We start from the raw sequence: 12,100 nt of genomic DNA, 5'->3' as shown, positions 1-12,100 counted from the left end.
AAATCAAAAAACACACAAAAAAAAAAATTAACATTTTTTAAGTTAATCGCTACTTTTAGTAGCCCAGAAAAATTTGGCTACTAAAAGTAGCGATTTTTTTTTTAAATATTAAAAAAAATTGTGTGTTTTTTAGTTATTTTTAGTTATTTTTGGTTGTTTTCACATTAGTTCTTGCAATAAAGGGTGATTGCTAACGGATCTTTGTCATATATATATATATATATATATATATATATATATATATATATATATATATATATATATATATATGTATATATTTTAATGGAAACGAGACATATTATTAATACAAAAAAAACACCAACATAGCAAGAAGCTATATAGGAAAGAACAGCAAAGAAGAAAAAAAAAAGTAACAATACGGTACAGATTTACAGCAAACGATAAGTTACTTCCATATTCTAAAAATTCTCCAATCCATGTCGGTTCCTTTTTCTCTGTGTTGTAACATATGCTTATACAAATGAACCGTATCCCCCAAACTTTGACCCTGCAAATAAGTACAAATCCTAGAATCTGCACTCCGCCGTTTTTAGTTCGGGAGTTACCAACAATTCGTTACATCTTTTAACTTACCCAAATGTTCGGCCGAAATACCACGTTCAAAATCTTTCCGAAAATGTCCCAATACACGTTGAAGTTTTTCATCCTTGAAAGATTGCATCAAGAAGTATGCATGAGTAAAAGAAGCACATGTTTTGATAGGGGGCAGAAAGGAAAGGAAATTCAATATCGAAAAAGCATAGACTGAGAGTTAAATGGTAAATCGCGTAACTTCAAAAAAATGTTAAATCACAAATTAGGAAAGCAGACACATACTGCTAAGTCTGCTATATATACTCTTTGTCTTTAAATACCCCTATCTAGGCTCTTAAGTCAAAACAACTAGCCATAAACCTACTTCACAGAACCATAAATAAATAAATAAATAAATAAACAAATAATAATAATATTAATAATAATAATATTAATAATAAAAATAATAATAAGTAAATTAATATTAGATTGATTATTCACCTTAATAAATAATTCTAAATATACATCTTCTCACTCAAAAGAAATTGATATACAATTATAATTGAGTTAATAAATTATACTATACCATATAGAGATAATAACATAAGAATTACTTTATCTCTTGAATATACTGATTTTACAAATTAGAGATTAAGATTATCTCCGTTTCTATGACATACGATAAAGGGCTATATAAATACCCTCTACAATAATTAGAAAAAACTTAATTATTATTGATAATCAATTAAAATATAAGTTAAGGATTATATAAAATTTGATTTAAATACTCATTTAATTATTTATCAGTTTATAATTTAAATATTTTAATGAGAAAAAGAAAATAAAGACAAGATCCATGTAATATTTAAAAAATAAAATTTAATAAATTAACGCAAATATAAATTGGATAATGTATAACAATTATTTATATTTATATATTATTAGATATATCAATAAGTAATAATATTAGAGATTAACTCACTATATTAATATAGTATTAGTTTCAAATATAAAAATAAATTAAGTGAGAGAATGTCATATGTCATTATATATTATATAAATAAACTAGGTTATAACCCCGTGTGTTACACGGGTTAAGTAAATAAAAATCAAATAGTTAATAACGGAGATTTAATAATTAAAAAACAATATTTTAAGACGTTTTTCTAATATCCGAACAAAATTTTGTGCCATGTATGATCAAAACTTGTGATGTTTGTCAAGTTTATAAATATGAAAGTATTTGAACCATCGATTAGAAGACAAATGTATCTACTTTCTAATGAGTTTTAAAAGTCATGTGAACATATATTTAATAACCTAAGTTTTAGTTAAATAACAGTGGTCTTAATTTATTACTTCTTAAAAATTATTGAAATGTCGAGATTAGACATATAGCAATTAGCCAATTAGATAAGCTTATAACTACGAAATAATACTTAAATTAATTAGATAAGTATAAATATTGGTAATTATATATAACTTTATAATTTAAATATATGGACGTGAGTTGCATCTTAAATTAATGGTTTGGATAAATTCATTAGTATATGATAAATGTAGTTATTAATCTTCTTGCATTTTAAATTGCGATTTTGACCTCTGTGGTTATAGCACTTTTACTCTTTTAGCCCAAAAATTTTTCTTTAACATCTGAGCCCCTAACGTCTTTTTTTCTAACCCTTTTGGCCCCTAATTTGTTGAGCAAGAAAATCATTCCCTCCACTCTCGTTATGAAAATGCTCGATATTTGTTTCAATTATTAAGATATAATTTTTAACCTAGTAATTAATATAAATAAATAATACAATATTCTATGGAACTTTATCCGTTATTTCTTAAATGCTTGAAACATATATTAAATTTAATAATTTAAATTAAATAATAATTATTTATAATTTATATTAAATAATAAAAAATATTTACAAGATGGTCAATAATAAGTAAAGTGTTCCTTCATTAATTTAAAGTAGATGGTCAATAAAAAGTAAAGTGTTCCTTCATTAATTTAAAAAAAAAAAGTGAAAAAAATAATCGATTACATGTATGGTCATTCAAGTTGTGATCCTATATTTGAATACATGTGATGTTATCTTATTTTTTTTATTCCGTTAACATTTTATATAATATATATTATTAAATTAAATAATATTTAGTAGAAGGGTTATTTATAATTAATTAGAAAAAATTAAACTAAAATAATAATTATCTATAAGAGATGGCCTAATATAATGACAAGTATCCCTAAAGTGGTTTCTTTTATTATATAGTATAGATATAGATTAAATTATAAAATGTCACATGCCATTAGATATCTTTTATTAGTATTAGATTTGTCTGAAGGGAAGGATTGCCAAGCTAGCAAAGTAATATCTATAATAAGAGGATAATAGTAATTCAAGGTAACAATTTCATGTGTGTACGTATATAAGCTTACTCCAGTATCATAATCCAATATACATACATAAGTATAATGTCAAAAATAAGTATTAAAGTTTAGTTTATATAAATCCAATAATTCACACTGTAATTAAACCATAAACCCTATGGTGTTGGATTAATCTCTATAAACCAATGACACTTACTATAAACCAATGCACATTTAGTGTTGGATTATAACACAATTAAATACCTAAACAATTGAGATAACTTATATAGCATAGTTAAAGAAAAAGGGAAATCACCAACATTGACTTTGACTTGCCCAAAATCAGCAAAATAAACATTCAAAGCGTCTATAGAGACTTCACATGGAGGGAGAGTCTATGTGACCTTTTCTTTTTTATTTTCCCACATACTTTTTCATACGATAGTGTTTTAAAAAAGAAATTGCACCAAATTTGGTGTAATTTAAAAAAAAAATATTATCGTAAAAAAAAGTTATAGCCGTTTAAAAATAGTGGAAAAAATAAAAGAGGAAAATGCTACACATATGGACTTCATGTGGAGGAAGCGTCACTGTAGCGTAGAGACTTCAGTCTTGAACTCATGAAGCCTTTGAGAAGTCTCTATGTGCAGGCTTTTCCTTTTTTAATTTTCTCATAATTTTTAAACGAGTATAATTCATATGATAATGAATTTTTTAAAAAAAATCACAAAATTAAAATCAATTTATTTACTTTAAGTTGGTGTAATTTTTTAAAAAAATATTCTCGTATAAAAAAGTTAAGTTCGTTTAAAAATTGTGGGGGAAAATAAAAAATAAAACAAACTACACAGACTCTTCCTCCATGTGAAGTCAGTCTTATGGGAGACGTTTCGAATGTTTATTTTGGTGATTTTAAAAATATAATCGTATGAAAAAGTTATGCTCGTTTAAAAATCGTGAGTGAAAACAAAAGAGGAAAAGACTACATAGACTCTTCCTCCATACGAAGTCTCTTTGGTAGATGACTTGAATGTTTATTTTGGTGATTTTGGTTGAGTCAACTCTATTTTGATGATTTTCCTTAAATAAAATTGTTACTTACAATATAAGAGAGATCAGCATCAGGGTCATTTGTTGAAGCATCACCATTGTTGTCCTGAAAACAAGCGTCTCCAAATTAAAGCAATTTCACAATGATTTAGAGATGGGGACGGGCAGGGACTCAATTGTGAGTGTAGTAACGATATCTTGACCACAATTTTTAAATTGCGAAAATTGACAATAACTTACCGCCATTGCTTTTTATTTCTAAATAACATACTACCATTGCTTTTTATTTCTAAATTGCTTTTTACTGATTCGGAATGAAATGGCAGGGCAGGGTATTTATACCAAACACCATTTATGTTATGGTTTCAGAGATTACAGACCTCAAACATAGATGCCGAATGGCTGTCCAATTCCATTGAACCCGGACCTACAAATGAACCGTATCCCCCAAACTTTGACCCTGCAAATAAGTACAAATCCTAGAATCATCATTCTGGCTTTTTTAGTTCGGGAGTTACCAACAATCCGTTAACTTACCCAAATTTTCAGCAGATATACCTCGTTCAAAATCATTCAGAAAGTGTCCCAAAGCATGTTGAAGTTTTTCATCCTAAAAAGATTGCATTAAGAGGGTTTGGGTTAGCTTATTTTGGAGCAACTTATAACTTATTAAAAGTTAATAAGTTGTTTTTATAGTGTTTGGATTAGATTATTTAAGTTGTTTTTGTGTGTCAAGAAGTTGTTTTTGAGAAGTTAGTATTTGTCACTTAGACCATGTGTAGTGGTGAACAAACATAATGCTCCCACCATGGGGCATTATCCGACACGTGGCATCCTAGTCATCGTTGGGTATTATAGCAAAAGTGGCGTAGTGGGAATAATGCCTGATAATGCCCCTTCCAATCATTAAAAAAAAAAAAAAAAAAAAAAAAAGAAAACTATTTTCTCATTGGCCAGTCAAACCTTCCACAATCCATTTTAGGCGTTTTCATTAAAACGCCAAACCATTTTTTTTTTGCCCTATAATGCCCTATGTAATGGGGAAGAGGGCGTTTTTTTTGCCCTATAATGCCCTATAATGCCCCACTACACATGGTCTTATAATTTATGACTTATATAAGTTAATAAGTTGTTTTTGAGAATGAATCCCAAACACCCCCTAAGAAGCACACATGTTTTTATACTTTATAGGGCAGAAAGAAAAAGAAATTCAGAATATAATAATCATTTATCTATTGCCAATGAACTATAGCTTTATTGACATTTGACGGAAAGCGAAGATTTGGGTTTGAGGCAAAGGTCTCAAGTTGGAATCGAGCCCCAACCGAAAACCTAAGAGAGATCAATAACTTATATAATAGTTGGTACAAATTGTTAGTTGTTACTTACAAGATAAGAGAGATCAGCATCAGGGTCAATTGTTGAAGCATCATCATCGTTGTCCTGAAAACAAGCCTCTCCAAATTAAAACGATTTAACAATGATTTAGAGATGAGGACCTGCAGGGACTCTATTGTGAGTGCTCATAGTAACGATATCTTGACCATAACTTATGTATCACGAAAATTGCCAATAACTTACTATCGTTGTGTTTGTGTTCAAAAAAATCAGATCCGAAAACCGAATAATCCGAATTTTCGCGTTCTGATATTGAATTCTAAAAATTTCGGATTATCTGATATTCGAAATCTATTATTTTAAATATATATATTATATGGACACTATATATAGTTTGAAATATAGTAAGATCAGTAAGGAAATACAAAATCACTGGATTCGGGTGTGGATTTATGAATGTAAAATGTTAGAAATTTGGATAATCGAATATAGATTTAGTTTTAGACTATGCTTAAAACAAATTTTTTGATATTTTTTTTATAAATTCAGATATCCGTTTAGATATCTGAATCCGTATCTCAAAATTCCGGTCCGAAATTTTTGGATATCCAATTTTTATATATCTGAAAACCGGATAATCCGATCCTGAACTCCCCATCTTGAACACCGCTAATTTATGTTATGGTTTGAGAGATTACAGACCTCAGACATAGATGCCGAATTGCTGTAGATTTCCATTGGACCGGGTCCTACCTCAGTTCACATTGCAAGAAACTCATGAACACAAAATAGAAAAAAAAAAAAAAAAAAAAAAAAAAACCATATTACTTAGGGCTGTAAACGAACCGAACGTTCAGCGAACAGTTCGTGAACCGTTAGGCGGGAAGTTCGTTTATGTTCGTTCGATTAGCTTAACGAACGAACACGAACAAAAAAATTCGTTCGATTAGCTTAGCGAACGAACACGAACACAGGTCTCGTTCGTTCGACTACGTTCGTGAACGTTCGGTTACGTTCGTTCGTGTTCATTTGATTATATCAAAAAAAATAATAAATAATAAACCATTTATCTAAACATATTGGAAACTTGAAACCCTATTTGTTTCTTTGTTAGCTAAAATTTGGACATTCTAAAATATTTTTGGGGATAATTATGTGTAAGTTAGTTAAACTTGATTCATCGTTTGGTGGTGTACTAGACTTCTTGTGTTTTGATTTATCATTTGATGGCTGTATTTATCTAGTAACAATGTTTTTATTTTTTTTCAAGTTAAATGTTCATTTGCGTTCGTTTTTATTTGCTTGTGTTCATTTGTGTACGAGACCAGCGTTCACGAACTGTTCGTGAACAACTGAATTTCATTAACGAACAAACACGAACATAAACTTATGTTCGGTATGCGTTCGTGAACAGTTCGCGAACATGTTAATTTCATTAACGAACGAACACGAACATGGCCTTGTTCGTGTTCGTTCGGTTCGTTTACAGCCCTAATATTACTAGAATATGTTCACCTGAATGAGATCCATCACGTCCAGCTACATCAGTGAGTGATGGCGGCCGCATGTGGTAACTGAAACCGTCGCTGGCAGATTTAGAAATCCCTTTTTCGTATCCCATTACGAGTGATCCAATAGATGGAGCTTTTTCATTGCTATAAGAGGTTTCTGTGAGTTGATCTGAAAGCTGGAGTAGTCCCATTGCCAGCGATCCAATAGAGGTCGCTTGCACGTTGCTGTTGCTGTAGTTATTGTAAGAGGTGTCTGAAAGCTGGAGTTGTGCCATTGCCACAGATCCCACAGAGGGCGGCCCGTGTTCGTTGTTATAAGAGGTGTCGGAAAACTGGACATCTGGCCTCGCCACAACTGATGTAAATGACGGAGGTCCATCCATTTGTATAAACAAAAATCAGAATTGAGGTGATTTGAGTTATGTGGAGAAGCTGATGAATATAAGGGCAAAAATACCGAGATAAAACTTAAAGTAGGAGGTAACGGAAACTCCTATCCACTTTCCCTTAATTGCTCACAATTCATAATAACCACCATACCCAACTGGAAACATCTCTCCAAATTCCCTTTTTTGATATTTTTTTTTTTTGGGGGGGGGGGGGGGGGGGGGCTTTTTACTTATATTTTGATTTTCTTGTTTTATTTAATTTGTTTCTACACCCTGCCTGTTCTTTTAAAGTTTTTATCTAATCCATCATCCAAACTATTGTGTTAAGGGTGTGATCATGACCTAAATCATAGTTTTTTTTTTTTTTGGTCTTAAAATCATTAAATGGGAGGGTCGTGGTTGCCGCGTGGTTTAATCCATGCAAACCACTGTAATTTAATGAGAGGGTGGTGTAACGCATAAATAATGGTCCTATGTGTTAAATCATGACCCAATCATGACGCTAATATCCTTAGCCTAGGAGAGGTTGATTGGCTGTTTAGATAAAAAAGTATACATGTTAAGTGTCTTGTTAGAAAGTCAGCAAAATGTAATAAAAGAAGCTTATAGATCGATAAAAGTCTGAGTGCCTTCTATTCAATAGAAAACTTACAGTTTACCTTGCATACATTATGCAGCTTCAAAGGATTTAGTATAAGTATATATTTTACATTTTCTAAAAGATGTAAAAACCTAGACATTTTTTACATAATCTATAACATGACATATTCAAATCACCACTATAACGAGGTTGATAAAGGCTTCTACTATTCTCACACTCTTATTTTTTTTATTTTCACATCCCTAAATATATACGGCTCGTATAACATTATACGGCTCGTATAACATTATACGGCCCGTATAGAATGTTGTTGCACATAAATAGATGCAGTGGAATGTTTTTATTTTGTTTTACATGTATACGAGCCGTATAACATTATACGAACCATATACAATTGTATACGAGCAATATAATGTTATACGACCTAATATGTTTTTTTGTGGCGTTTTGTTAGGTTTTTGGGTTTTTAACAATTATATACGGGTCTTATAATGTTATACGACCCGTAGATAATTATTTATTTATTTTTTTATGTGAAACCGAACAAGCGTTTAATAAGTTTTAGTAATTGTTTAGATAGCATTTGCCGTATTATTTAGATATATCGGATTATGTTACGAGTTTGTAATTAAACGTACTAATAACGTTGAATAATTTTCCATTTTATTATGTGAAACATCTACGTTACAATAGTATTTGCCGTATTATTTTTTTTATATATATCGGATAAGCAAAACATGTGTATATGATAAACAATACGATAACAACTATTAAACAAACAAGATAAAATGTAAACATAAGATTAATATTTACAATGTTTTACATCTAAAACAACAAAAGATAAATATTTACAATGTTTCAAACGTAAAATAACAAAACCAAAATACAATAAGCAGCTACGGCGATGGCGGCGGTGGTGGTGCAGCGCCAGCTCGTATAGGTAGGGCGCGCCAGAATGCATAGCAATAATCGCCTCGACCATCCACTGTACGTCGCTCTGTATACGGGATACGTCCACCCGTACAGTAGCTACATCTGACTCGATATGAGCCAGTCTCTCCTCCACCCCCGGTGGAGGCATCACACGTGGTCTCACGCTCCGTCGATCGTACGGGCGATCACCCTTTACATCTTCTACACTAATCTGCGATCTGTCGATCGCAGTATGAACTGCCCCGTGTACCTCGCCTCCCTCTCCCCCGCCTCCCCCATCTCCGTCACCCTCACCATCACCCTTGCCTCCCTCGCCCCCTGGCCCGCGTCCCTCACTAGTGGCTGCCTAGGATACCACTCGCTACGACCCTCGTCAAGCGACCAAATCACCCGGACCTTGTTCGGTAGCACATCGTGAGCAATCTTCATCGAGCATGCTTTGGCCCTACCTACCGGATCAACCTGGTGTGTGACGGTCATATCCAGAGCCACCTGCGGGGACAAGCGGCGCGGCGAGTGCTTCGCCAGACGGGTAACAAAGCCGCCACGGTTAATGTGGCTAGAGGTATGCTTAAAAGCGTACTCGGCGAAGTACGTGGCCAACTTGTATGCCAAGTCGCCCCCCCCCCCCCGGTCTTGCAAGAAGAACATGTCATTTTGGGTGAACCATTCCTTGCTATCGTGTCGACCCGCAATTGTCACAGCAATACACCGATGTTGGTATCGGTGCAACGGGTCATAAATGCGCGACACCCATGCTTTCGGGGATCGCGAACACGGTGTCGCAAACTCCCCTGTCCCAATAGTGCGCCACCAGGGCCACAACACGTCAAAGGACCTGGTGGTCGGCGCATCCATAAATGCCTGGGATACTGACTCCTCTTGTGAGTACAGACCCAAGGCAACAGCAAATTGGGGGAGGGTCAATCGGCGAGCCTCCCCGCAAAGAGTAAACGAAACCGCGGTGGTATCCTAAAAATGTCGTAAACCCTATCCCGGGTTTCCTTAAATGCAAACGTACATAAAAACTTTAAAGTAATCTCTATGTGGGCCCGCTCTCGGGGGTCCTCAAATAAACGGGCCCACATTGAGGTAGCTGGCATGAACTCCCGGACCTGACCTATCGATCCAATCTCAGTCAAAAAACCAATATTAATGGTCCGTGGCGCATTGACAATAATCAATATACCTACAAACGTGAAGGACGGCGGCGGCTGTTGAGGAGGGTAGTGGTGTGGAGGAGGCCGGTGGTGTAGAGGGGCGACGTTGTGGAGGTGGGGCGCTATGGAGGCGGCGACCTTGTAGAGGAAAGAAGTGAGGAGGCGGCGGTGCTATGGAGGAGAGAACATGTGAGGCGGCAGCGGCTGTGGAGGAGCAGAGGAGGAGGAGAGAAGAGGAGGCGGCGGCTGTGGAGGAGAAGGGAGGAGGGAACATGAGAGCGTGGATGTTGGTTGAGGGCAAAAAGGCATATGTGTCAAATGTTTCATTCAGCGTGTTATTTTAGCTGAACCATTCAATGGGACCATTAAGAGATGGGGGCTGTTTGTTTACCTCTTAGTGGGGCTCTTAATGATTCAGACCTTTTACTGGTTCAGCACTTAATGATTCAGCTTGTTTGTTTCACGAGCACTCGTATGAATGGTTCAGACATTTGCCTCTGAATGGTTAAGTATTATACTAAGTCTGAATGGTTAAGACCTCTAATCTGAATCGGTTAGACATTTGCCTCTAAATGGTTAAGCATTATACTGCTTCTTAATGGTTCAGACCTCTTAATGATTTGGCACTTAATGGTTCAGACCTCTTACTGGTTCAGCACTTAACCATTCAGAAGTTTCCAAACAGTCTCATGGTCTTTTGATGAACCAAACACATGTACCTGTGACCGGTTCAAAGGTAACATCTTAATGAAACCATTAAAAGGTAAACAAACAAACCCCATAGTTAAATAGCAGGCCTCAAGAAACTTCTCTCCACGTTCCCCTTCATTGCTCAGAAGATGATGGATATACAGACAAAATTACGAACTTGCTTCATTCATTAATTAATCAATATGCACGAATTAAATAGAGCAAACAAACAAAGACCTAACCCACTAACTACTAATTAGTGACACTAACCCATTGACCCACTATCTAAGACTTGTTAATCAGACAAAAAGTGACTAAAATAAACAAGCTAACAACTAAAAGCGGTAAACTTTGCTGCCCCAGCAGATTCACTAAGCAGCTGACCCATTTTTATTATTCGACCCATACCCATTGACCCGTCGCGATTAACCCAACGCTCTCTACATCCTCCTTCATTGCTCAGAACTCATTATTAGACTTGGAATGTTTGTAATTATTTATATAAGAATAAACTATTGTTTTAGTCCATGGGCTTTGGTCTAATCCGCTGTTTTGATGATCTTTTTTTTTTTTTTAAAGTTGGTCAAAAACACATCGTTGTTTAAAATTTTACAATTTATATCATCTCACTATCTCTGTTTGCTTTCTCCGTTAACTCAAATGACACCCATCTCGTAAACAAGAGATGATTTCCCTTGTATTACAATCAGCATGCTCACAAACATTACTGAAAAAACACAAAGGAAATAAGGAATGAAAAATCAAATTATCCTTAAAAGTTCAAAGGACGTGTATACATGTTCTAAGGGGACTGGGGGTGGTTAACTTTTTCTCTGTGATGGAGCAAGTTCCATGCGTGGAGAATTTTCAAGACCACCGCCACCATCAGCCAACACGCGTGATGATGCATAGTCCGTGATGTTTTTAACGCGTGATACTTTTGATGTTGTGAGGGCAATTGTTGGTTGGGGGGAAATTGTTGGGTGTGGTGGTGAGTGATGACCATTGCCACTAAAAAAGGCTGTGAGTGATGAAATAATGGTTGATGACATGGTAGAACTTGATTGAGTGTTGTGAGTGATGAGTAATGACCACCCCACCCCCTAACAAGTTCATAAATATATTGCAGAGCAAGAATCACTCAAACTATCTCCAATAAAATCATCATATTGATCGCATTGAAAGGACATGAGCTGGGAAATGATAATAAACAAAATACTTGTTTGTTGGCCCTTGTGAGCTTGTGATTTCCAAACCCTTAGGCTGTTTGGCAACATCTAAATGCTTAAGTGCTGAATTAGCAAGAGGTCTGAACCATTAAGTGCTGAAACAGTAAGAGGTCTGAACCATTAAGAGCCTTATAATGCTTAACCGTTCAGAGTCAAATGACTGACCAATTCAGATTAGAGGTCTTAACCATTCAGACTCGCAAATGACTGACCAATTCAGATTAGAGGTCTTAACCATTCAGACTCTGTATAAATCTTAACCATTTTCAGAGGCAAATGTCTGAACCATTCAGACAT

At 34.5% G+C, this 12,100-nt stretch overlaps 1 protein-coding gene across 1 annotated transcript; it reads right to left on the bottom strand.

Moving 5' to 3' along the window:
- Positions 1-277: 277 nt before the first annotated feature.
- LOC110939922 lies at positions 278-7,325 on the bottom strand. The gene is made up of 7 exons (XM_035986325.1): positions 6,806-7,325; positions 5,993-6,039; positions 5,342-5,395; positions 4,490-4,562; positions 4,333-4,412; positions 4,005-4,058; positions 278-667 (listed from the first exon to the last, which is right to left on the bottom strand). The coding sequence occupies exons 1-7, from the start codon at positions 7,182-7,184 to the stop codon at positions 563-565; spliced, it is 792 nt and encodes a 263-aa protein (XP_035842218.1). The 5' UTR covers positions 7,185-7,325; the 3' UTR covers positions 278-562.
- Positions 7,326-12,100: the final 4,775 nt, after the last annotated feature.

Source organism: Helianthus annuus, chromosome 2 (genome assembly GCF_002127325.2).
Source record: "Helianthus annuus cultivar XRQ/B chromosome 2, HanXRQr2.0-SUNRISE, whole genome shotgun sequence".
NCBI classification, from domain to species: domain Eukaryota; kingdom Viridiplantae; phylum Streptophyta; class Magnoliopsida; order Asterales; family Asteraceae; genus Helianthus; species Helianthus annuus.
This window is presented reverse-complemented; position numbering and strand designations above follow the sequence as displayed.

Bases quoted from the DNA above. Each gene is read 5' to 3' on its own strand.
- LOC110939922 (XM_035986325.1), bottom strand. From the start codon at position 7,184: ATGGATGGACCTCCGTCATTTACATCAGTTGTGGCGAGGCCAGATGTC. The intron at 5,396-5,992 runs GTCTGTAATCTC...GCTTGTTTTCAG, and splicing joins ATTCGGCATCTATGTCTGAG to GACAACGATGATGATGCTTC. The intron at 4,563-5,341 runs GTAAGTAACAAC...CAATCTTTTTAG, and splicing joins ATGCTGATCTCTCTTATCTT to GATGAAAAACTTCAACATGC.